The sequence below is a fragment of the Nesoenas mayeri genome (assembly GCF_963082525.1).
Source record: "Nesoenas mayeri genome assembly, chromosome: 6".
Classification (NCBI taxonomy): domain Eukaryota; kingdom Metazoa; phylum Chordata; class Aves; order Columbiformes; family Columbidae; genus Nesoenas; species Nesoenas mayeri.
Window position 1 is genome coordinate 19978533 of NC_137545.1, and position 25663 is coordinate 20004195.

The window sequence follows — 25663 nt, forward strand, 5'->3', positions numbered from 1 at the left end:
CAGAAGAAAAAGAGCTAAATAATAGCCTGAATTTAAAATTTTACTTGCAATTACTTAAAATGTTTCTAATATACAAATTCATTTAAAATCACGTTTTCTCAATCCAGATGGCATTCCTGTGTAATTGCTAATGTAAAAAGTAAATGCTTTCTATATTGCTTAACCTGTTGCACTTTTTTTTCTCAGAAAAACCCAGCCCACCAGAAAAACTTGGAGTAACAAATGTCACAAAGGACAGTGTTTCTCTTTCATGGCTAAAACCAGAACATGATGGTGGAAGCAGAATTGTGAGCTACCTCATTGAAGCTCTTGAGAAAGGACAGCAAAAATGGGTTAAGTGTGCAGTTGTAAAGACAACTCATCATGTTGTCCATGGTCTTAAGGAGAATGTTGACTATTTCTTCAGGGTGTCTGCAGAAAACCAAGCTGGTTTAAGTGATCCTAAGGAACTACTGCTCCCTGTCACAGTTAAAGAACAATTAGGTATGCTTGTGACATGTGACAAAAATTGATATCCCTTAAATTGGATTCATATGTAAAAAGAAACAACATTTTTTAATGGTTTGAAAATGTTTTCTTTTTCAGAATCTCCTGAGATTGACATGAGGGGCTTCCCTCATAACACTGTATATATTCGAGCAGGATCAAACCTGAAAGTTGAAATTCCAGTTTCTGGAAAACCACTGCCAAAGGTGACATTGTCTAGAGATGGTGTTCCACTGAAACCTACCATGAGATTTCACACAGAAACCACTGCAGAAAGTCTTATCATTAACCTTAAAGAAAGTGTGGCTGCTGATGCTGGCAGATACGACATTACTGCTGCCAACTCAAGTGGAACCACAAAGTCATTTGTTAACATTGTCGTGCTGGATAGACCAGGTCCTCCCGTTGGTCCTGTTGTCCTTAGTGATATCACTGAAGAGAGTGTAACGCTCAGATGGCAGCCGCCAGCTTATGATGGTGGAAGTCAAGTTACCAACTATATTGTACTGAAAAGAGAAACAAGTACTGCTGCTTGGTCTGAAGTGTCTGCAACTGTTGCTAGAACTGTTATCAAAGTTATGAAGCTCACAACAGGAGAAGAATACCAATTCCGCATCAAAGCTGAGAATCGCTTTGGCATCAGTGACCACATAGACTCACAATGTGTGGTTGTCAGGCTTCCTTACAGTGAGTAATATGCTTCTCACACTATAGGTCAATGTTTTAATGCTCTGATATTGAAAATATGTTTTTTAACAATTAATTACTTCTTTTGATATCAACAGCTACCCCAGGCCCTCCTTCCACACCATGGGTCACAAATGTCACCCGAGAGAGTATTACGGTTGGATGGCATGAACCAGTCACTAATGGTGGCAGTGCAGTCCTCGGATACCACCTGGAAATGAAAGACAGGAATAGCATATTATGGCAGAAGGCTAACAAGACCCTCATTCGCACAACTCACTTCAAAGTCACTACCATCAGCGCTGGCCTTATTTATGAATTTAGAGTTTATGCAGAAAATGCAGCTGGCATTGGAAAAGCAAGTCATCCTTCTGATCCAGTCCTTGCAATTGATGCTTGTGGTAGGTATTCCCTAGAAAATAAAGAAGCCCAACCATTTAACTAGTGCTTTTCTTTCTTCTTTTTTTTTTTTTTTTATTAGCCCCCTGTGGTGTTCCATTATGTACAGTAAGCCAATATCCAAAGCAGCTGTTATTCATTAGCCATATCCTTTTGTTTCCTACTGCAGAACCACCAAGAAATGTTCGTGTCTCAGATATTTCCAAGACTGCTATCACTCTGTCATGGACAAAGCCAGCATTTGATGGTGGTAGCAAGATCACTGGATACATTGTAGAAAGACGTGATCTTCCAGATGGCAGATGGACAAAAGCTAGCTTCACCAATGTTATTGAGACTCAGTTCACAGTATCTGGTCTGACACAGAATTCCCGCTATGAATTCCGGGTCTTTGCTAAGAATGCCGTTGGTTCCATTAGTAATCCCTCAGATGTTGTGGGTCCTATCACATGTGTTGATACATATGGTAAGTGTTTTGCAATGATCTAACAGAATCATTTTGTGATACTAGGAAGCTTAAAGGTAGCACTGTTTTGTAGAACCATAGTCTTTTAAATATGGAAGGCTAATTTACAGTGATTGATTCAATAAGCTTGAATGACTGAGATATTTGGGCATGATTGTAATGAACATCTTCATCTGTATTTGCATTTTTAAAGTTTTGTGGTATCTTTATTCTTTGAGCAACAGAAATCTGCCATGCCCCATGGTCAAAGTAGTTATATTTATACATTTATACCTTTTTTTGGTAGGATCAGTTCCAACTTGTTCTAGGATTATGATTTAAGCTATAAATGCTGTATTTATTTTCATCTGTATTAATAAAATGCCTGTAACTATTATCTTAAATAAAGCACTTTTATTTTTGTTTTTATTATATACAAGTCTAAAATAAGTATGTTTTAAACTTATTCTTCTATTTTTTTTAAGGTGCACCTGAAATTGATGTACCACCAGAATATACAGAAGTGGTGAAATATAAAGCAGGAACTTCAATTAAGCTAAAACTAGGCATCTCAGGCAAGCCTATACCCACAATTGAATGGTTCAAAAATGGCAACGAGGTACAAACCACTTCACTAGTTTCTATTGAAAACACAACGGAATTTGCTTCTATACTCATCAAGGATGCAACTCGACTCAATAGTGGCACCTATGAATTAAAATTGAAGAATGCCATGGGTTCAGCATCAGCTCATGTTAGACTACAGATACTTGGTATGTCTTGAGATACAACTGTATTATGCTATGAAACAATAATTCAGTAACAAATACTTAACATCTTCTTTCTTCTGCCTTCCACAGACAAGCCAGGACCCCCAAGTGGACCTATACAGTTTAAGACAGTCACTGCTGAAAAGATTACAATAATGTGGGACCCTCCAGAAGATGATGGTGGTGCACCTGTAACACACTATGTTGTTGAAAAGCGGGAAACAAGTCGGGTTGTATGGTCTTTAATTTCTGAAAAACTGGAGGGGTGTATCATAACTACAACAAAGCTCATCAAAGGAAATGAGTATGTGTTCCGTGTCCGTGGTGTGAACAAGTTTGGAATTGGTGATTCACTGGAGTCTGAACCCGTTATAGCCAAAAATTCATTTGGTAAGAAACTTATAAAATAACTTAGGCAATTGAATTGTCTTCTGTATTACTTGTAAGTTGTACTGATCTACTGACATATCTTTTTTTTTTTTTTACTCAGTTACACCTGGACCACCTAGTGTACCAGAAGTCACAATGATAACCAAGAATTCTATGACTGTTGTCTGGAATAGGCCCACTGTTGATGGAGGCAGTGAAATATCAGGATATTTCCTCGAGAAGCGTGACAAGAAGAGTCTGAGTTGGTTCAAGGTTACTAAAGAAACCATTCGGGACACCAGACAGAAAGTAACAGGTCTGACAGAAAACAGCGAATATCATTTCCGAGTTTGTGCTGTCAATGCAGCTGGACAAGGCCCGTTCTCTGAAGCTTCTGACTACTACAAAGCCGCAGATCCTGTTGGTAAGATACAATGTGCAGTATTTCTAATTGGCTAGAAATCAATGGACAGTGAGCAATTAGTATGGGATTGCACCAATTTAACTGAGGGCAGATTTTATTCCTCTTTATGATTAATTGTAAATATGGCATCTGATTCTTTTTTCCCTCTGTAAACTGTCACTTGCAGATAAGCCAGGCTCACCAACAAAGTTGAAGGTTGTGGACACAACCAAGACATCTGTCACCCTTGGCTGGATTAAACCTGCTTATGATGGAGGGAGTCCAATCACCAGCTATGTGGTGGAGAAAAGGGAAGGTGAAGAGCAAGAATGGACTGTAGTCAGTACTAAGGGAGAAGTGAGGACAACTGAGTATGTTGTATCCCACCTTCAGCCAAGTGTTAATTACTATTTCCGTGTGTCTGCTATCAATTGTGCTGGACAAGGAGAACCTATTGAAATGACGGAACCTATTCAAGCTAAAGATATTCTTGGTACTGTACTTTTCAGTGATTTATCTTTTTTTTTGTCTTTTGTTTTGTTTTTCAAATATTATTTTACATTCCAAGTATGCACTATTAATTTTTACTTTTTTCTACAGTGGCACCAGAGATTGATCTGGATGTTGCTCTCCGGACCTCTGTTGTTGCTAAAGCAGGTGAAGATGTGCAAATAATGATTCCGTTCAAAGGAAGACCTCCTCCAACAGTCACATGGAGAATGGGTGACAAGAATCTTGGTGTTGATGAAAGATACATCATCCAGAACACAGAATCATCTACACTACTTACTATTCCTCAAGTTACTCGAAATGATACAGGAAAATATGTTCTTACAATTGAAAATGGAGTTGGAGAAGCAAAATCATCATTTGTGAATGTAAAAGTACTTGACACACCATCTGCCTGCCAGAAGCTGCAGCTTAAGCATGTTTCTCGTGGCACAGTGACACTGGTATGGGAGCCACCTCTCATTAATGGTGGTTCTGAAATAACAAATTACGTTGTTGAAAAAAGAGATGCTACAAAGAGGGCCTGGTCAACTGTAACAACAAAGTGTTCTCATACCACATTTAAGTTAACTAACCTGTCAGAGAAGACTGCATTCTTCTTCCGTGTTCTTGCTGAAAATGAAATTGGACTGGGTGAACCCTGTGAAACAACTGAACCAGTGAAAGCTGCGGATATACCTGGACCTATAAAAGACCTAGCCATGAAAGATTCTACAAAGACCTCTGTTAAACTGCAGTGGAGCAAACCTGACTATGATGGTGGTAGCATTATATCAGACTATGTTATCGAAAAGAAATTGCAGGAAGAAAAAGAATGGACATATGCAGGCACAAGCAAGAGCTGTGAATTTGAAGTTGAGAGACTTAAGGAGCTTTCTGTCATGGAATTCAGAGTCTTTGCTAAAAATGAAAAAGGCATGAGTGACGGTGTTACTCTTGGACCCATTACAGTGAAAGAATATATAATAACACCTGAGGCTGACCTTTCTGATATTCCTGGAGGTCAAATTGCAGTAAGAATTGGACATAACTTGCACATTGAATTGCCCTATAAAGGTAAACCTAAGCCATCAATGAGCTGGCTCAAGGACAACCTCCCTCTTAAAGAAACCGAACATCTTCGTTTCAAGAAAACTGAAAACAAGATAAGCTTAAGCATCAAGAATGTGAAAAAGGAGCATGGTGGCAAATATACTTTAATTCTTGATAATGTAGTTAGCAGAAAATCATTCACAATCACAGTCATCACTCTCGGCCCTCCATCTAAACCAAAAGGACCCTTAAGACTAGATGAAATCAAAGCAGATAGCGTAGTTTTGTCGTGGGAAGCTCCTGAGGATGATGGGGGAGGAGAAATTACTGGGTACAGTATTGAGAAGAGAGAAACTTCACAAATGAACTGGAAGTTGGTTTGTTCAAGTGCTGCAAGAACAACTTTCAAAGTACCTAACCTTGTTAAAGACACTGAGTATCAGTTTAGAGTTCGTGCAGAAAACAGATACGGAGTGAGCCCACCTCTTGTCTCAGTAGATGTTGTGGCAAAGCATCAGTTTAGACCACCAGGTGCCCCAGGCAAGCCTGTTGTATACAACGTAACTGCTGATGGAATGACCATATCTTGGGATGCCCCCGTTTACGATGGTGGTTCAGAGATTATTGGATACCACGTCGAAAAGAAGGAAAGAAACAGTATTTTGTGGCAGAAGGTTAATGTTGCATTAATATCTAGCAGAGAATACAGGATTACTGGATTGCTTGAGGGCCTGGATTACCAGTTCCAAGTATATGCAGAAAACACTGCAGGTCTGAGCCGAGCTAGCGAGCCAAGCAAATTTACTTCAGCGGTCTCTCCAGTGGGTGAGTGAATGATCAGTCATTCATCCAAGAAAATTCTAGTCTTGTAAAACTCTGGTGAGTGGTAATAAAAATCAATTTTAATTATTTTCCTTTCAGACCCGCCTGGTACTCCAGATTACATTGATGTCACCAGGGAAACAGTCACCCTTAAATGGACTCCCCCGCTGCGTGATGGAGGCAGTAAGATCGTGGCCTACAGCATTGAGAAACGGCAAGGAAGTGAAGACCGTTGGCTCAGATGTAACTTTACTGATGTCAGTGAATGCCAATATACAGTTACAGGACTCAGTTCAGGTGATCGATACGAGTTCAGAGTGCTTGCAAGAAATGCTGTTGGTACAATCAGCCCGCCTTCACAGTCTTCAGGCTATATCATGACCAGAGATGAAAACAGTAAGAATTATTTCTTAATATGCTTGTATTTGGGTACTGAAGCCAGCTACATCGTCTGGCTGTACTGTTTGGAAATGGGAGGCCAAGGTGGGGGAAGAATGTGTGACTGAGGTCCATCCAGCAACTCAGGGCATTTCTATTTGCCCTCCAAGGTGGGAGTGTCTAAATTAAAGACTCAAATCTAGCAGGCATACATGATCAATTGCTGAAAGGGATGGCTCTCTACGTTTGTGTTGGATAAGCAGCAGCAGCAGCAAAACTGCAAAAAATGATGAACTGTAATATTCTGATGCACTGAATAATTTAGAAATGAAAATGTGCTTCAGGTAGCTTGGCATACTGTAACAGCACATATTGATGGTGTCTTTCCTGTATTGTTAATATGATACACTATGTGCTTACAGGAAAAAGGAAAAAAAAAAAAAAGGTTTATAGTTTATATCATAACTGCTTTTAAGAGAATGCCATTTTTCTAAGTGAAAGAATTCTACATACAACATTTTATAATCAGTACATTAAAGAGTATCAGGAAAAATAGACTTAGCTGTATGGGAATTGAACTATATTTTCCTTTTTCAGTTGCTCCCACTATTGAATTTGGTCCTGAGCACTTTGAAGGCCTTACTGTTAAAGCTGGAGAGAGCATTAGACTTAAAGCTCTAATCAAAGGACGTCCAGTACCTAAAGTGACGTGGTTTAAGGATGGTAAGGAGATTGAGAAAATAATGAGTATAGAAATAACTACAGCTATTGGATATAGTACAATCTTCATTAGAGATGCTACCCGGGATCATCGTGGAGTGTACACAGTAGAAGCCAAAAATGCATCAGGCACTAAACGGGAAGATATCACCTTCAGAGTACAAGGTACTGCACCAAACACTTTGAGCATGCTCTTTTAAAATAGTATTTTATTCTAAGTGCCAGCAAATTATAATTCTGAACTTTTAAAATTGCAGACGCACCAGGAAAAGTTGGTGGACCAATACGCTTCACAAACATTACTGGAGAAAAAGTCACATTATGGTGGGAGCCTCCAGCTAATGATGGTTGTGCTTCTATTTCTCACTACATAATTGAAAAACGTGAAACCAGCAGGATTGCTTGGGCATTAGTCGAAGATAAATGTGAAGCCTGCAGCTACACTGCACTTAAATTAATTAAGGGCAACGAGTACCAGTTCCGTGTCTCTGCAGTGAACAAATTTGGAGTTGGCAGACCATTGGAGTCTGATCCAGTTACTGCACAAATACCTTACAGTAAGTTTTCACCACATTCTGTAGAAATAACTGTGAAGTTGCCATCTTGTTTTCTAATGATGTTTTTCTTTCTTTAGCTCTCCCTGATGCACCAGGAACTCCAGAGCCTACCAATGTAACAGGAGACAGTATCACACTCACATGGGCAAGACCAAAATCAGATGGTGGAAGTGAGATAAATGAATATATTCTAGAAAGGAGAGAAAAGAAGAGCATGCGCTGGGTTAAAGTATCCAGCAAGAGGCCCATTACTGAGAACAGACACAGAGTAACTGGCCTTATTGAAGGCAATGAGTATGAATTCCATGTCATGGCTGAAAATGCTGCAGGAGTTGGACCTCCAAGTGATGTTTCAAAGCTGATTAAATGTAGGGAACCAGTCAACCCACCAAGTGCTCCTAACGTTGTAAAGGTGATAGATACATCGAAGACTAGTGTAACCTTGGAGTGGACCAAGCCAGTTTTCGATGGAGGCATGGAAATAATTGGGTACATCATTGAGATGTGCAAAGCTGATCTTGAAGCATGGCAGAAAGTCAATGCAGAGACTGTTATTGCTACTAAATATACCGTTGTTGATTTGGAGGCAGGAGAACATTATAAATTCAGAGTTAGTGCTGTCAATGGTGCTGGCAAAGGAGAAAGTTGTGAAATTCCTGCTTCAGTCCAAACTGTGGACAGGCTTTCTGAACCTGAAATTGATATCGATGCAAACTTCAAGCAGACTCATATTGTAAGAGCAGGTGCAAGCATTCGTCTATTTATTGCCTTCTCTGGAAGACCTGTTCCTACTGCTGTGTGGTCCAAAGCAGATGCTAATCTTAGCTTGCGTGCTGACATTCAAACAACTGATTCATTTAGCACACTGACTGTGGAGGATTGCAATAGAAATGATGCTGGCAAGTATGTCTTTACTGTGGAAAACAACAGTGGAAGTAAGTCTATCACATTTACTGTCAAGGTTTTAGACACACCTGGTCCACCAGGTCCTATTACATTTAAAGATGTGACTCGACAATCTATTACTTTAATGTGGGATGCTCCTGTTCTGGACGGAGGTTCACGTATCCACCACTACGTTGTGGAAAAACGGGAAGCAAGCCGTCGTAGCTGGCAAGTGGTGAGTTCAAAGTGCACTCGACAAATCTTTAAGGTCACTGATCTGGCAGAAGGCCTGCCGTATTACTACCGAGTGTCAGCAGAAAATGAATATGGTGTAGGTGAACCCTCTGAATTAACAGAACCAGTTGTAGCCACAGAAGAACCTGCTCCACCTAAGAGACTAGATATTGTTGATACAACCAAATCTTCTGTAGTTTTAGCTTGGCTTAAACCTGATCATGATGGTGGTAGCCGTGTTACTGGATACCTTATTGAAATGAAACAAAAAGGATCTGACTCCTGGATTGAAGCTGGACAAACCAAACAACTTACTTTCACCGTTGAAGGCCTTGTGGAGAACACTGAATATGAGTTCCGGGTCAAGGCAAGGAATGATGCTGGCTACAGTGAGGCAAGAGAAGCCTTCTCTTCTGTTATTATTAAAGAGCCACAGATTGAACCAACAGCAGATCTCAGTGAAATAAGCAGACAGCTCATAACATGCAAGGCTGGAAGCACCTTTACTATTGATATACCAATCAGTGGGCGCCCAGCTCCCAAAGTGACATGGAAACTTGAGGAGATGAGGCTGAAGGAAACTGAGAGAGTGACCATTAAGACAACAAAAGACAGAACCACACTGACTGTAAAGGACAGTATGAGAGGTGACTCCGGTAAATACTACCTCACACTTGAAAACACTGCTGGTGTGAAAACATTTACTGTCACAGTGGTAGTCATAGGGAGGCCAGGTCCTGTCACTGGCCCAATTGAAATATCATCTGTCTCTGCTGAATCCTGTGTGTTGACCTGGAAAGAACCTGAAGATAATGGTGGCAGTGACATTACCAACTACATTGTAGAGAAACGTGAATCTGGCACAACAGCATGGCAGCTGGTAAATTCCAGTGTGAAGCGTACACAGATCAAAGTCACTCATCTCACAAAATACCAGGAGTACAGTTTCCGAGTAAGCTCAGAAAACAGATTTGGTGTCAGCAAACCCCTTGAATCAAAACCAATAGTTGCTGAGCATCCATTTGGTAAGTGAAACACTTTTAAAATTTGGTGTTTTCCTCTGGCTGAGGTATTTGTAATAAGTAACATTTTCCTCCCTGTCTTTTTTGTGTTTAGTCCCACCAAGCCCACCCTCAAGGCCAGAAGTCTATTCCGTGTCTGCAACTGCCATGGCCATTCGCTGGGAGGAACCTTATCATGATGGTGGCAGCAAAGTAATTGGATATTGGGTTGAAAAGAAAGAGCGCAACACCATCCTTTGGGTGAAGGAAAACAAAGTGCCGTGCTGTGAATGCAACTACAAAGTCACAGGATTGGTGGAAGGCCTAGAATATCAATTCAGAACATACGCTTTAAATGCTGCAGGTGTTAGCAAAGCTAGTGAAGCTTCCAGACCTGTAGTGGCTCAAAATCCAGTTGGTAAGTATTACTTTTAGAGTTACATTGTTATTTAAGCCAAAACAGAATTGCATTTCTCATTTTTCTGTTTTATTCCTGCAGATCCACCAGGAAGACCAGAAGTAACAGATGTCACCAGATCTACAGTGTCACTGAGCTGGTCAGCACCCCTTTATGATGGTGGAAGCAAAATCATTGGATATATTATAGAGCGCAAACCATATGATAAATCTGGTGATGGACGCTGGCTGAAATGCAATTACACCATTGTCTCAGAAAACTATTTTACTGTGACAGCTCTTAGTGAAGATGAAGCATATGAATTCCGTGTACTAGCAAAGAATGCTGCTGGTGTGATTAGCAAAGGATCTGAATCGACTGGTGCTGTCATTTGCAAAGATGAATACTGTAAGAAATATTCACTTGAAACAATTAAAAACAATGTTTTATTTTTAGTACTGTCATGTAATTTGATTTTAATCTTTTTTCCTTATGACAGCACCACCAAAGGCTGAACTCGATGCCAGACTGCAGGGAGAAATCGTGACCATTAGGGCTGGATCGGATCTTGTTCTCGATGCGGCCGTTGGTGGGAAACCAGAACCAAAAGTCTTCTGGTCCAAAGGAGACAGGGAACTGGAGCTATGTGAAAAGATATCTCTGCAATACACCAACAAACGAGCCATTGCAATTATCAAGTTCTGTGACAGAAGTGATAGTGGAAAATATACTCTAACAGTTAAAAATGCCAGTGGGATGAAACAACTCTCTGTTCTTGTCAAAGTGCTTGGTATGTATCCCATGATTAACATTCATAATCAGTATACCAAAACCCCCACATTATTTAAATAAGAATGAGATGCTTTTCCTTAGCTGATAATAAAATACTTATTTTCTTCTCTACCAGATTCACCAGGTCCATGCGCAGGCAAAATCACTATTAGCAGAGTAACAGAAGAGAAATGTACTCTGGCATGGAACATTCCTGAGGAAGATGGAGGTGCACAAATCACTCACTATATCGTAGAGAGGCGTGAAACCAGCAGACTTCACTGGGTTATTGTTGAAGCTGAATGCCAGACTTTATCATGTGTGGCAACAAAACTTATTAAAAATAATGAATACATCTTCCGTGTAAGAGCTGTCAACAAATATGGACCAGGTGTTCCACTTGAAACAGAACCTGTGATTGCCAGGAATGCTTTCAGTAAGTGTTTATACCTTCCATTCTGCATCAGAATTTGTGGAATATTTCTCACAGATAAACAATTTGTTAAATAATATTTCTCTTTTTTTACCTTTTAAAAAAAAAACAAAAACAACACAGCTATCCCAACACAGCCTGGTGCTCCTGAAGAAGTGAGTGTCGGCAAGGAACATATCATTATTCAGTGGACTAAGCCAGAATCAGATGGTGGCAGTGAGATTAAGGACTATCTTGTGGATAAACGTGAAAAGAAAAGCCTCCGCTGGACACGAGTGAACAGAGATTATACTATCTATGATACCAGACTGAAAGTCACTGGACTCATGGAAGGCGGCCAGTACCAGTTCCGTGTCACTGCAGTGAATGCTGCTGGGAACAGTGAGCCTAGTGAAGCTTCACAATACATGTTATGTAAAGAACCATCATGTAAGTTGCCACATTTAAAACATATTTAATATTTACTTATAATAATGGAGAATAAACCCACATTGATGCTTCAATTAAGATACCCAAAACCATGTATGTTCTCACTGCTAGTATTAGAATAAACTTAAAAGCAGTTACAGTTAATTTTAAATGCATTTCCTGGCATTAGCTGTTACTGTAATATGTTTCCTGCATCAATGTGAAATGCATTTTCTTCTTTTCCAAAGATACTCCTGCACCACCTTCAGCTCCAAGAATTGTGGATACTACTCAGCACAGCATAAGTTTAGCATGGTCCAAGCCCACATATGATGGTGGTGCTGACCTCTTAGGGTACGTTCTTGAAATGAAAGAAGAAGGTACTGAACAGTGGTATCGACCATATACAACTGCCGTTTTGAGGAATGCTGAGTTCACTGTGACTGGTCTTAAAACAACACAGAAATACCAATTCAGAGTTGCTGCTACAAATGTTAATGGTATGAGTGAATTTAGTGAATCATCGGCAGAAATAGAACCTGTGGAAAGAATAGGTAATTTGAATACTTTATATATATTTTAATGAATAAATATCTTTTCCTTTAGAACTACTAAAATATTAATTAATTCCATATTTCTTACACCCTTCATCAGAAACACCCGAGCTTGAGCTTGCCGATGATCTGAGGAAGACAGTTACAGTAAGAGCTGGTGGTTCCCTGCGCCTAATGGTCTCTGTATCTGGCAGACCTGCTCCCGTAATCACATGGAGCAAGGAGGGTGTTGACCTTGTAAGTCGAGCTATTATCGATACTACAGACAGCTACACTCTGCTTATTGTGGAAAAAGTTAATCGGTATGACGCTGGAAAATACGTCATTGAGGCTGAAAATCAATCAGGAAAAAAATCTGCAACTATTTCTGTAAAAGTGTATGGTAAGTACTGCTACAATTGTATATGGGCATTATATCACCCTTAGTGCACTTTTTCCTCAGAAGTAAGAAAAGCATTCATTTCCAAAGGAAGTTTGCAGTTTGAATAACATGAGAATGTTTGTGAAGTCAACAGAAACAATTTAATCCAAAGAAAAATACATAGTTTCTAAAGCTGTGCTGGTTTATAAATAAAATCCCAGTGTTGTTTCCAGTGTTGTTTTTTAATGCAGAGTCAGTCATTGACTGTAAAAGGAAGGGATCCAAATGAATAACATTTTTTTTGTTTATTTTAGATACACCTGGTCCACCAGCTGCAGTGAGAATTAAGGAGGGATCAAAAGATTCTGTGACGCTTACTTGGGAGATTCCAACCATTGACGGTGGAGCCCCAGTCAGCAATTATATAATTGAGAAACGTGAAGCATCCATGAGAGCTTACAAGACTGTCACTACCAAATGCAGCAAGACATTTTATAGAGTTACTGGACTTCTAGAAGGAGCTTTGTATTATTTCAGAGTACTACCAGAAAATATTTATGGCATCGGTGAAGCCTGTGAAACATCTGATGCTGTACTAGTATCTGATGTCCCCATGGTACCACAAAAACTTGAAGTGATTGACACCACTAAATCAACTGTTACTCTTGCATGGGATAAACCACTACATGATGGTGGCAGCCGATTGACTGGCTATGTTATTGAGGCCAGCAAAGCTGGAACAGAAAGGTGGTTGAAGGTAGTGACACTGAAGCCTACTGTCTACGAACATACAATTATCTCTCTCAATGAAGGTGAACAGTACTTGTTCAGGGTCCGAGCACAGAATCAGAAGGGCGTGTCAGAGCCACGAGAGATTGTCACAGCAGTGACAGTACAAGACCAAAAAGGTAAGTATCTACTGTTAAAAATAACAGGGTGAAGCTTACACCAAATGAATGTAATATTTATAAAATGGATATTAAAATATCAATTATTTGCTTTTCTTAGTTCTGCCAACAATTGACTTCGCTGGAATACCTCAGAAGACAATTCATGTACCTGCTGGCAAGCCCATTGAGTTAGCTATTCCAATTGAAGGACGACCACCTCCAGTTGCATCTTGGTACTTTGCTGGTTCTAAACTAAAAGAATCAGAACGCATAAAAATGGAGACCGTTGCCAAAACAGCTAAATTAACTGTGCGTGAGACCACCATACATGATACTGGAGAGTATACACTTGAACTGAAGAACACAACTGGAACAGTTAGTGATACAATAAAGGTTATAATCCTTGGTAAGTGTTTATGAAAATAATTGTCCATGATCTTTCTCCATCTGAACTTTGTTACATTAGCAATATGATTCTTTTTCTCAATTTTTTTTTTTGTCTTTTAATTTTCTTTTTCTTCTAGACAAACCTGGACCACCTGTTGGACCTATCCGAATTGATGACATTGACTCCAATTATGTAACCATCTCCTGGGAGCCACCTGAGCTGGATGGTGGAGCTACCCTTAGCGGCTATGTGGTAGAACAGCGTGATGCTCACCGTCCTGGATGGCTGCCAGTGTCAGAGTCAGTAACCAGGACAATGTTTAAGTTCACCAGACTTGTTGAAGGTGCAGAATACGTGTTCCGTGTGGCTGCTACAAACCGCTTTGGAATCGGATCTTACCTGCAGTCTGAAATCGTAGAATGCAAGAGCAGAATCCGTAAGTCTGAATTTTTGCTTGTTCTCTACCTTTAAAAATAAGAACATATATTTAAATGGGCTTCTGTATCTACACATATATAAGATTTTTTTTCTAGATTTTACTATTTCCTTTTGGCAAATAAAATGGTACGTTACGATGCACAGTAGTCTTGTTATATTTCCAGACAAAAATAAGTCTATATAGGCATTATAGACACACGGCACAGAACCTGGATAGTAAACTTGGATCATCAGCTCGGGTTTTTAAAATCGCTTTACCTCATTACAAAACAGGAGTATTTCACTGACCTAGTTTGTAAACTACTTTAGTATCTGCTGATAAAAAGGGTTTGATAAGACATAGGTATTACGTTGTAATTCAGAATATGTTGCTTATTACGAATGTGTAGAATCATTCAAAGCTTTCTTAACTAAATCTTTTTTATGCTTTACAGGTATTCCTGGTCCTCCTGGCACTCCAGAAGTGTTTGATATCTCTCGAGATGGCATGACTTTAACTTGGTATCCTCCAGAAGACGATGGTGACTCACAGATTACTGGTTATATTGTGGAACGCAAGGAAGTTAGAGCAGACAGATGGATCCGTGCAAATAAAGTTCCAGTCACTATGACTCGCTACCGTTCCACTGGGTTGGTTGAAGGATTAGAATATGAACACCGAGTCACAGCAATCAATGCCAGAGGCACTGGGAAACCCAGCCGTCCTTCCAAGTCTGTTGTTGCCAGAGACCCAATTGGTACATAATTTCCTACATAGATTAAGCACATGATGGTAGAAGGGAGTGATACTAGTAAAATTTACTCTTTTTTCTAATTTGGAAATTTATTTGGGTGTATTAACAAATGAGATTCTGACTGGAGAAAAAAACAAAAAAATGAAAACCTTTCATTCTAACTTCTCATGTATAAATCCTATAGACTTAATAGAGATCATATGTTACAAGTTATCATTTGTTACATCTTTTAAATATTCATTAAAACAAAAAGATCCCACCATTCCCATCTGATCTTCTCTTCCAGCTCCTCCAGGTAAACCTCAGAATCCAAGAGTCACTGATACTACAAGAACATCTGTCTCCCTGGCTTGGAGTCCACCAGAAGATGAAGGTGGTTCTAAAGTTACTGGCTACTTAATTGAGATGCAGAAGGTTGATCAAATTGAATGGACCAAATGCAATACCACGCCAACCAAAATTCGTGACTACACCTTGACACATCTCCCCCAGGGTGCAGAGTACAGATTCCGTGTGCTAGCCTGTAATGCTGGTGGGCCAGGAGAACCTGCTGAAGTGCCAGGAACAGTCAAAATAACAGAAATGCTTGGTAAGACATTTCAAGTCTTAACTCTCATAGAAAGTTGTCCTAAAGTTTTTGCCAAAAGCAGGTATGATAGCGTCTGTAAAACAGATATAGCATGACATGTTAATTTTGTTTGCAGAATATCCTGACTATGAACTTGATGAAAAATACCAGGAAGGTCTCATGGTGAGACAAGGTGGAGTTATCAGGCTTACAATACCCATTAAGGGTAAGCCCATCCCAATATGCAAATGGACAAAAGAAGGACACGACATCAGCAAGAGAGCCATGATTGCAACTTCTGAGACTCACACAGAACTTGTGATCAAAGATGCAGAAAGAGAAGATTCAGGCACCTATGATTTGGCCCTTGAAAACAAGTGTGGCAAAAAAGCTGCGTATATTAAAGTCAGAGTGATTGGCATTCCAAATCCACCAGAAGGGCCACTTGAGTATGATGATATACAAGCTCGTTCTGTCAGAGTAAGCTGGAGACCTCCTACAGATGATGGTGGTGCAGATATCCTAGGCTATATTGTTGAGAGACGAGAAGTACCGAAGACTGCCTGGTACACTGTTGATTCTAGAGTGAAAGGGACATCACTAGTAGTAAAAGGGCTTAAAGAAAATGTGGAATATCACTTCCGTGTTTCTGCTGAAAACCATTTCGGTGTTAGCAAATCTCTCAAATCTGAAGAACCAGCGGTACCAAAGACACCTCTAAGTAAGTCTTCTTTTTTTATTGTTGTTTGTTTTGTGGTTTGTTGTTTGCTTTTTTTTTGGGGGGGGGGGGGGGGGCGGGTAGGGGAGGTGTTGGTTTGGAGTTTTTGGGGTTTTGGGTTTTTTTTTTGTTTGTGTTGGTTGGTTGGGGTTTTCTTGTTTTTGTTTGGGTTTGGGTTTTTTTGGTGTTGTTTTTGTTTGTTTGCTTAATAATTTTAATGACTACATTATGGTTCTAGAATTGCAATCATATATGCAACTCTTTTAATGCTTATGTCACTATTATTTCTATTATTAGATCCTCCAGAGCCTCCAAACAACCCACCTGAAGTACTTGATGTTACAAAGAGTTCTGTGAACTTGTCCTGGTCCAGACCTAAAGATGATGGCGGTTCTCGTGTAACTGGCTACTATATTGAACGCAAAGAGACATCTACAGAAAAATGGGTCCGTCATAATAAAACACAGATTACCACTACAATGTACACAGTTACGGGACTTGTTCCAGATGCTGAATATCAATTCCGTATCATTGCTCAAAATGACATTGGTGAAAGTGAAGCAAGTGCTGCTTCTGAACCAGTTGTATGCAAGGATCCATTTGGTAAGAAAGTGTTTGCATTAACACAACTTCGGAAGAGCAACTTACTGACATTTAGAGAGGAATACATTTTCTGTATCTATTTTTATTTTCAGATAAACCAAGCCAACCTGGAGAAATTGAGATCACTTCTATATTTAAAGACAGCATCACATTAGAATGGGAACGACCTGAAAGTGATGGTGGCAAAGAGATCCTTGGCTACTGGGTTGAATATCGCCAGTCTGGAGAAAGTACCTGGAAAAAATGCAATAAAGAACGCATCAAAGACAGGCAGTTTACAGTAGGAGGTTTACTAGAGGCTACGGAATATGAATTCCGTGTTTTTGCAGAAAATCAGACTGGCCTCAGCAGACCTCGAAGGACTGCTATGGCAGTGAAAACTAAATTAACATGTAAGCAAAAAGATACTGTTATATTTGTGGTGATATTGTTGTGATTCGCTGTGTCATAACCTGTGGTGCCATATTTAATATGCTGCCTATTTGTTCTGCATGTTATTTGCCATAATGGCTGTCCTAAAGCATAGTCTTTCAAGTATAATAGGCACAAGTATAAATGGAAATATATTTCCAGTAATACAGAGGAAAATGTCATAGTAATCTTCATTATTTTTTAATTTTCTTTGTCATAGCTGGAGAAGCACCCGCCCTAAGAAAAGAAATGCAGGATGTTACCACTAAACTGGGTGAATCAGCTCAGCTGACATGCCAGATTGTCGGGAGACCTTTGCCTGATATTAAATGGTACCGCTTTGGCAAAGAACTGGTGCAAAGCCGAAAATACAAAATGTCATCTGATGGACGCAACCATACACTGACAGTATTAACAGATGAACAGGAGGATGAAGGGCTCTATACCTGTATGGCTACCAATGATGTTGGAGAAATTGAAACTAGTGCCAAGCTACTATTGCAGGCTCCTCCTCAGTTCCATCCTGGCTTCCCATTGAAAGAGAAATACTATGCAGGTGCAGGTGGCACCCTCCGCCTTCATGTTGTGTATATTGGCCGACCAGTACCAGCAATAACTTGGTTCCATGGCAACAAACCTTTGAGAGGATCAGAAACAGTTACTATTGAGAACACAGAGCATTATACTCATCTTGCTATTAAGAATGTCCAGCACAAAACTCATGCTGGGAAGTACAAAGTGCAACTCAGTAACACATTTGGAACAGTTGATACTGTACTTAATGTGGAAATACAAGGTAATTGATTTTATTTTCAGTATTTTTGTGGAATATTTTCTCAAATATTTACTGATAAAAGAACTAAAAATATCATGCTTTTTCTTTTACAGATAAGCCAGATAAGCCAGTAGGGCCAATTGTTATAGAGTCTATACTGAAAAATTCTGTGGTGATAAGTTGGAAACCACCAGAGGATGATGGAGGTGCTATGATAACGAATTACATCATAGAGAAACGTGAAGCCAAGGAAGGAGCAGAATGGCAACTTGTATCTTCAAGCATTTCAGGCACAACCTGTAGAATTGTTAACTTAACTGAAAACGCAGGCTATTATTTCCGTGTTTCTGCTCAGAATACATACGGCATTAGTGAAGCACTGGAAGTTTCATCTGTTGTTGTTATGAAGCCTCCATTTGGTAAGTGGCTGCCAAAATATCAATTTCTGTCTGCCCCTGTAATTAATAAGGCCAAGCTCACTTCAGTTTTTGATCGTTTTTATTCTTCACAGAAAAACCAGGACAACCTGGTCAGCCTGTAGCAAGTGCTGTCACAAAGGATTCTTGTGTTGTCTCATGGAAGCCACCTGCAAGTGATGGCGGTGCAAAGATTAGAACTTACTATCTTGAGAAGCGTGAGAAAAAACAGAACAAGTGGATTTCTGTAACTACAGATGAAATTCGTGAAACCGTCTACTCTGTGAAAGATCTTATTGAAGGTCTTGAATATGAGTTCCGTGTAAAATGTGAAAATCTTGGTGGTGAAAGTGAGTGGAGTGAGGTATCAGAACCAGTCATTCCAAAATCTGATGTACCAATTCAAGCTCCCCACTTCAAGGAAGAACTAAGGAATCTGAATGTGAAATTTCAAGCTAATGCTACATTTGTCTGCAAAGTCACTGGTCATCCTAAGCCAATTGTCAAGTGGTACAAACAGGGCAAAGAAATCATGCCAGATGGTGAAAAGATCAAGATACAGGAATTCAAGGGTGGATATCATCAACTGGTCATCACAAATGTAACGGATGATGATGCCACAGTATATCAAGTTAGAGCTACCAACCAAGGAGGATCTGTGTCTGGCACTGCCTCTTTGGACGTTGAAGGTGAATGAAGGGTTTTGATTCCTAAGACAAATTATTTTTAAGCTTTGAATATACAGACTGTTGGTACTTTTCTCATGTGCTTTTGGTCATGTGTTGTTTTTTCTTCCTCTTTTCTATTCCAGTTCCTGCAAAGATTCACTTGCCCAAAAACCTGGAAGGCATGGGGGCTGTTCATGCCCTCCGTGGGGAAGTAGTGAGCATCAAGATCCCATTCAGTGGCAAGCCTCAACCTGTGATCACATGGCAGAAGGGACAAGACCTCATTGATACTAATGGACACTACCAAGTCATTGTTACGCGATCATTCACATCTCTTGTTTTCCCCAATGGTGTTGACAGAAAAGATGCAGGGTTCTACATTGTTTGTGCCAAAAACAGATTTGGAATTGACCAAAAAACAGTTGAATTAGATGTGGCTGATGTGCCTGATCCACCAAGAGGTCTGAAGGTAACTGACATTTCAAGGGATTCAGTCAACTTAACCTGGAATGAACCAGCTACTGATGGTGGTAGCAGGATCATAAACTACATTATTGAGAAACGTGCTACAACAGCAGAGCGATGGATTCGCGTTGCACAAGCTCGTGATACACGATACACAGTGGTGAACCTATTTGGCAAGACCACGTACCAGTTCCGTGTAATTGCAGAAAACAAGTTTGGCCAAAGCCAGCCTTCTGAACCTACTGATCCAATTATAACAAAGGAAGATAAGACCAGAGTAATGAACTATGATGAAGAAGTTGATGAGACCAGAGAAATCACCACAGGCAAAGCAGCTCACCATTCTACAAAGGAACTCTATGACAAATACATGATCGCAGAAGAGCTCGGACGTGGACAGTTTGGCATTGCACATCGCTGTGTTGAGACAGTTTCAAAAAAGACCTACCTGGCCAAGTTTGTCAAAGTAAAGGGTGCTGACCAGGTTTTGGTAAAGAAAGAAATTTCCATTCTAAACATTGCTAGGCACCAAAATATCCTGTATCTTCATGAATCATTTGAGAGCCTAGAAGAACTGGTCATGATTTTTGAATTCATTTCTGGAGTTGACATCTTTGAAAGAATCTGCACAGCTTCATTTGAACTGAATGAAAGAGAAATAGTAAATTACGTGCGTCAGGTCTGTGATGCACTAGAATTTTTACATCGCCACAGCATTGGACATTTTGATATTAAACCAGACAATATTATTTACTTCACAAGAAGAAGCTCTGTAATTAAAATTGTTGAATTTGGTCAAGCCAGACAATTGAAGCCCGGAGACAGCTTTAGACTCCAGTTCACTTCTCCTGAATATTGTGCACCTGAAGTACATCATCATGATTTGGTCAGCACAGCTACTGACATGTGGTCAGTTGGTGCTCTAACATATATACTTCTCAGTGGCCTTAATCCTTTCATTGCTGAAACAAACCAACAAGTTATTGAAAATATTCTAAATGCTGAATACAACTTTGATGATGAAGCATTCAAAGACATAAGTATTGAGGCCATGGACTTCATTGATCGCCTCCTAGTAAAGGAAAGAAAAGCTCGGATGACAGCTGCTGAAGCGCTTAACCATGCGTGGCTGAAACAGCAGACAGAAAAGATCAGCACTAAAACCATCAAAACCTTGAGGCACAGGCGTTACTATCAAACCCTTGTAAAGAAAGAGTGGAACACAGTTGTGTCTGTAGCCCGCATTTCCTGTGGAGGTGCCATTAGGTCTCAGAAAGGTGTAACGGTGGCTAAAGTTAAAGTTGCGCCAATAGAAATTGGTCCCATTGCTGGGCAGATAAAACACGCTGTTACAGAAGAAGGAGGGCATGCCAAATATGTGTGTAGGATTGAAAACTATGATCAGTCCACACAAGTCACATGGTACTTTGGTATGAGGCAATTAGAAAGCAATGAGAAATATGAAATCAAATACGAAGAAGGTGTGGCAACCATGTATGTCAAAGACGTTTCTAAATCTGATGATGGTACCTACAGATGCAAGGTAGTAAATGACTATGGTGAAGACAGCTCTTATGCAGAACTTTTTGTTAAAGGTGTGAGAGAAATTTCTGAGCACTACAGATGCAGAACCGTTAGGAAAGTGAAACGACGGGTTGATACTATGAGACTATTAGAGCGTCCACCAGAATTTACTCTGCCTTTGTATAACCGCACCGCATATGTTGGAGAAAATGTAAGGTTTGGAGTAACTATAACAGTTCACCCAGAACCTCGCTTAACGTGGTACAAATCAGGCCAGAAAATCAAACCTGGTGATGATGACAGGAAGTATACTTTTGAATCAGACAAGGGTCTTTATCAACTTGTCATCAATAATGTCACTGAAGAGGATGATGCTGAATACAGTATTGTGGCACGCAATAGATATGGCGAAGACAGCTGCAAAGCCAAGCTGACTGTGATTCCACATCCACCTCCAGCAGATGCCACACTAAGGCCGATGTTTAAGAGACTGCTGGCAAATGCTGAATGTCAAGAAGGCCAAAATGTCAGTTTTGAGATCAGGGTGTCTGGTGTACCAAAACCAACGCTGACATGGGAGAAAGATGGTCAACCTCTGTCCTTTGGACCTAACTTCGATATAGTTCATGAAGGTTTAGATTATTATGCTTTGCATATCAGAGATACTTTACCAGAAGACAGTGGTTATTACAGAGTTACTGCTACGAACAGTGCTGGATCTACAAGCTGCCAGGCTTATCTTAAAGTTGAACGTGTGAAATATATCAAGCGTGAGTACAAGACTGAAGAAGAGCGGGAAAAGCATGTACAGAGGCAAATTGACAAAACCTTACGAATGGCAGAAATCCTTTCTGGCACTGAAGTTGTTCCACTGACACAAACTGCACAAGAGGCTCTCAGAGAAGCTGCTATCTTATATAAACCAGCTGTTAGCACTAAGACTGTCAAAGGTGAATATGAAATTAAGAAAGAAGAAAAGAAAGAAGAAAGAAGACTTCGTATGCCATACGAGGTCCCAGAGCCTCGTAAACATGTGCGCACTACTATTGAGGAAGATCAGAACATTAAACACTTTGTGCCTCTGTCAGACATGAAGTGGTACAAGAGGCTGCGAGACCAGTACGAAATGCCAGGAAAACTTGAGAGAACTGTTCAGAAACGCCAGAAACGCATACGTCTTTCCAGGTGGGAGCAGTTCTATGTGATGCCACTGCCACGCATTTCTGATCAGTATAAGCCTAAATGGCGTATACCAAAGCTAACACAAGACGACCTTGAAATTGTGAGACCAGCTCGTCGGCGTACTCCATCTCCAGATTATGAATATTACTATAGACCAAGAAGGCGATCACTTGGTGACTTGTCTGATGAGGAATTACTCCTGCCTATTGATGACTACTTAGCCATGAAGAGAACAGAAGAGGAAAGACTGCGCCTTGAAGAAGAGCTGGAGTTAGGCTTTTCTGCTTCCCCACCAAGCAGAAGTCCCCCACGCTTTGAACTGTCTGCACTTCGGTATTCTACTGCAGGAGCACAGGTCACTTCAGAGGAAGAAAGAAAAAGAGAACTGAGATATTCAACTTATCACATCCCAACTAAACCTGAGACCAGCGCAAGCTATGCAGAGCTTCGTCAACGCCATGACAGGGCTGCCTACAGACCACCTAAACAAAAGCAAAGAATAATGGATGAAAGAGAAGATGAAGAATTGCTCCGTCCTGTTGGCACTGCTCAACGACTTTCTGAATACAGGAGTGAACTTGACTATATGGCAGAGGAGGAAAAGCATAGACTCAGGAGAAGGAGGGAAAGAGAAATAATTGAGATCGCATCAGAAGAAGACGAAGAAATAGAAATGGTGCAACACACTCACAGAGAATTTTCACCTCCCTCTAGGTTACTAAGGAGAAGAAGATCTCTTTCTCCAACTTACATTGAGTTGATGCGTCCTGTATCTGAATTAATTAGACCTCGCTCACGGCCTCCTGAAGAAAGCGAGAGAAGATCCCCGACACCAGAGAGAACTCGACCACGCTCACCTAGCCCAGTTTCTAGTGAAAGATCACTCTCTCGGTTTGAGAGGATGGCGAGATTTGATATATTTTCTAGATATGAGTCCATGAAATCGGCTTTGAAAACTCAGAAAACTATGGAAAGGAAATATGAAGTTCTGACTCAGCAGCCTTTCACCCTTGACCATGCTCCTCGCATTACCCTGAGAATGCGCTCACACCGGGTACCGTGTGGCCATAATACCAGGTTCATTCTAAATGTCCAGTCAAAACCAACTGCTGAAGTGAAGTGGTACCACAATGGTATTGAGCTCCAGGAGAGCAGTAAGATACATTTTACTAATACCAGTGGTGTATTAACTCTGGAGATTCTCGACTGCCACATTGATGACAGTGGAACATACCGGGCTGTATGCACAAACTACAAAGGGGAATGCTCTGACTATGCAACACTAGATGTTACTGGAGGAGATTACACTACATACTCTTCCCAGCGGAGAGATGAAGAAGTACCAAGGTCAATTTTACCTGACTTGACAAAAACAGAGGCATATGCAATCTCCTCATTTAAGAAAGCATCTGCTACGGAAGCAAGTTCCTCAGTAAGAGAGGTGAAATCAGAAATGTCAGCAACAAGAGAATCACTTTTATCATATGAACATTATGCTTCTTCTGAAGAAAAAATCACTGCAGCTGAAGAAAAATCACTGGAAGAGAGGACTGTACACAGAGCATTTAAAAGCACTCTGCCAGCAACAATCCTTACAAAACCACGGTCAATTACAGTTTCTGAAGGGGAGACTGCAAGATTTTCCTGTGACGTTGACGGCGAACCCGCACCCACAATAATATGGTTCCGTGCAGGTCAACCCATTGTTTCTTCAAGGCGCTACCAAGTGACCCGAACACAGTACAAGTCTACCTTTGAAATTTCTTCAGTCCAGATGTCAGATGAAGGAAGTTACACTGTCGTGGTGGAAAACTCTGAAGGTAGACAGGAGGCACATTTTACTTTGACCATTCAAAGAACAAAAATTCCTGAAAAAACAATTACATCACCTCCAAGAATCAAATCTCCTGAGCCTCGTGTGAAGTCTCCAGAGCCAGTTAAATCTCCTAAACGAGTGAAATCTCCTGAACCCATCAGTAGCCCTCCAAAAGCAAAGTCACCACCTGTAGACAAAACAGTACCAGAAGAGAAAGTACAATTACCAACTGCTTCTCCACCAAAGATAAAACGGCAACTGAAAGCAGAAATTCTTGGAGATAAGGTAAAGTTATCCTGTGCAGTTGAAAGCAGCGTTTTAAGTGTCAGAGAAGTGGCTTGGTATAAAGATGGCAAAAAACTGAAAGAAGACCATCATTTCAAGTTTCATTATGCAGCAGATGGCACCTATGAGCTTAAAATCCATGAACTCATGGAATCTGATAAAGGAGAATACACCTGTGAAATTACTGGGGAAGGAGGTGTTTCAAAAACTAACTTCCAGTTTACTGGCCAAGTATTTAAAAATATCCATTCTCAGGTAAAAAGTGCATCTGAAACTCATAAATCAGTTCAGAAAGAAGAAGAGGTGCTTACAGTTTCTACCCAGAAGAAATCAGCAGTGGCAACTGAAGAAAAAGCAGCAGTTCAAGAAGTCATTAAAAAGTCAACTGTTACTGAAGATGTCAAACAATCGAAAGCAGAAATTAAAGCTTCTTCAACTAAAATGACAGTGTCCGAAGGGCAGAAAGTGACACTGAAAGCCAACATTCCTGGTGCCTCTCAAGTAAAATGGGTGCTGAATGGAATGGAGCTGAGAAATTCAGATGATTACAGATACGGTGTTTCTGGAAGTGATCACACACTAACTATCAAAAAGGCTAGTAGTAAAGATGAAGGTATACTCACCTGTGAGGGTAAAACTGATGAAGGCATTATTAAATGCCAGTATGTTCTGACCTTTTCTAAAGAGCGCTCCAATGAACCAGCATTTATCATGCAGCCCAAGTCTCAAAATGTCAATGAAGGACAAGATGTATTGCTCACCTGTGAAGTTTCTGGGGATCCTTCTCCTGAAATTGAGTGGTTTAAGAATAATCAACCGGTAAGCATTTATTTAATACATTTACTTGAAAAAAAATCGAATTATCCATAAAACTGTTCTTAAAAAAGTTTTGTTTTGTTTTGTTTCCCTTCCTCAGATTGCTGTTTCATCGCACATCAGAGTATCACGTTCTAAAAATATATATTCTCTTGAGATTCGAGATGCAGCCGTGAGTGACACTGGAAAATACACAGTCAAAGCAAAAAATTACCATGGGCAGTGCTCTGCTACAGCATCTTTGACCGTACTCCGTAAGTTTGTGCCAGGGTCTTGTGTTCATACTAATCACAACTATTTGCTTTGGTCTATCTACTAAAATGACTTATGATAAAAGGCATTGG

The 25663-nt window shown here is 40.2% G+C and overlaps 1 protein-coding gene across 1 annotated transcript in view; it reads left to right on the top strand.

Annotated features, from left to right (window-relative positions):
- TTN (titin) overlaps nucleotides 1-25663 on the top strand; it is a gene marked incomplete at both ends in the record, with an annotated part of 239913 nt that overhangs the window by 212685 nt on the left and 1565 nt on the right. The window contains 33 exons of the mRNA XM_080346387.1: nucleotides 187-483; nucleotides 586-1173; nucleotides 1272-1574; nucleotides 1742-2038; nucleotides 2503-2790; nucleotides 2878-3177; nucleotides 3278-3580; nucleotides 3747-4052; nucleotides 4160-5926; nucleotides 6023-6319; nucleotides 6899-7186; nucleotides 7279-7578; nucleotides 7656-9722; nucleotides 9814-10116; nucleotides 10198-10503; nucleotides 10595-10885; nucleotides 11003-11302; nucleotides 11423-11728; nucleotides 11956-12261; nucleotides 12362-12643; nucleotides 12937-13530; nucleotides 13631-13918; nucleotides 14037-14336; nucleotides 14773-15075; nucleotides 15359-15661; nucleotides 15777-16361; nucleotides 16656-16961; nucleotides 17054-17353; nucleotides 17593-18168; nucleotides 18261-18566; nucleotides 18659-19252; nucleotides 19375-25322; nucleotides 25420-25573. Of these exons, the coding sequence (XP_080202513.1) occupies nucleotides 187-483; nucleotides 586-1173; nucleotides 1272-1574; nucleotides 1742-2038; nucleotides 2503-2790; nucleotides 2878-3177; nucleotides 3278-3580; nucleotides 3747-4052; nucleotides 4160-5926; nucleotides 6023-6319; nucleotides 6899-7186; nucleotides 7279-7578; nucleotides 7656-9722; nucleotides 9814-10116; nucleotides 10198-10503; nucleotides 10595-10885; nucleotides 11003-11302; nucleotides 11423-11728; nucleotides 11956-12261; nucleotides 12362-12643; nucleotides 12937-13530; nucleotides 13631-13918; nucleotides 14037-14336; nucleotides 14773-15075; nucleotides 15359-15661; nucleotides 15777-16361; nucleotides 16656-16961; nucleotides 17054-17353; nucleotides 17593-18168; nucleotides 18261-18566; nucleotides 18659-19252; nucleotides 19375-25322; nucleotides 25420-25573 (20052 nt within the window). The remainder of the gene's footprint in view (nucleotides 1-186; nucleotides 484-585; nucleotides 1174-1271; nucleotides 1575-1741; nucleotides 2039-2502; nucleotides 2791-2877; nucleotides 3178-3277; nucleotides 3581-3746; nucleotides 4053-4159; nucleotides 5927-6022; nucleotides 6320-6898; nucleotides 7187-7278; nucleotides 7579-7655; nucleotides 9723-9813; nucleotides 10117-10197; nucleotides 10504-10594; nucleotides 10886-11002; nucleotides 11303-11422; nucleotides 11729-11955; nucleotides 12262-12361; nucleotides 12644-12936; nucleotides 13531-13630; nucleotides 13919-14036; nucleotides 14337-14772; nucleotides 15076-15358; nucleotides 15662-15776; nucleotides 16362-16655; nucleotides 16962-17053; nucleotides 17354-17592; nucleotides 18169-18260; nucleotides 18567-18658; nucleotides 19253-19374; nucleotides 25323-25419; nucleotides 25574-25663) is intronic.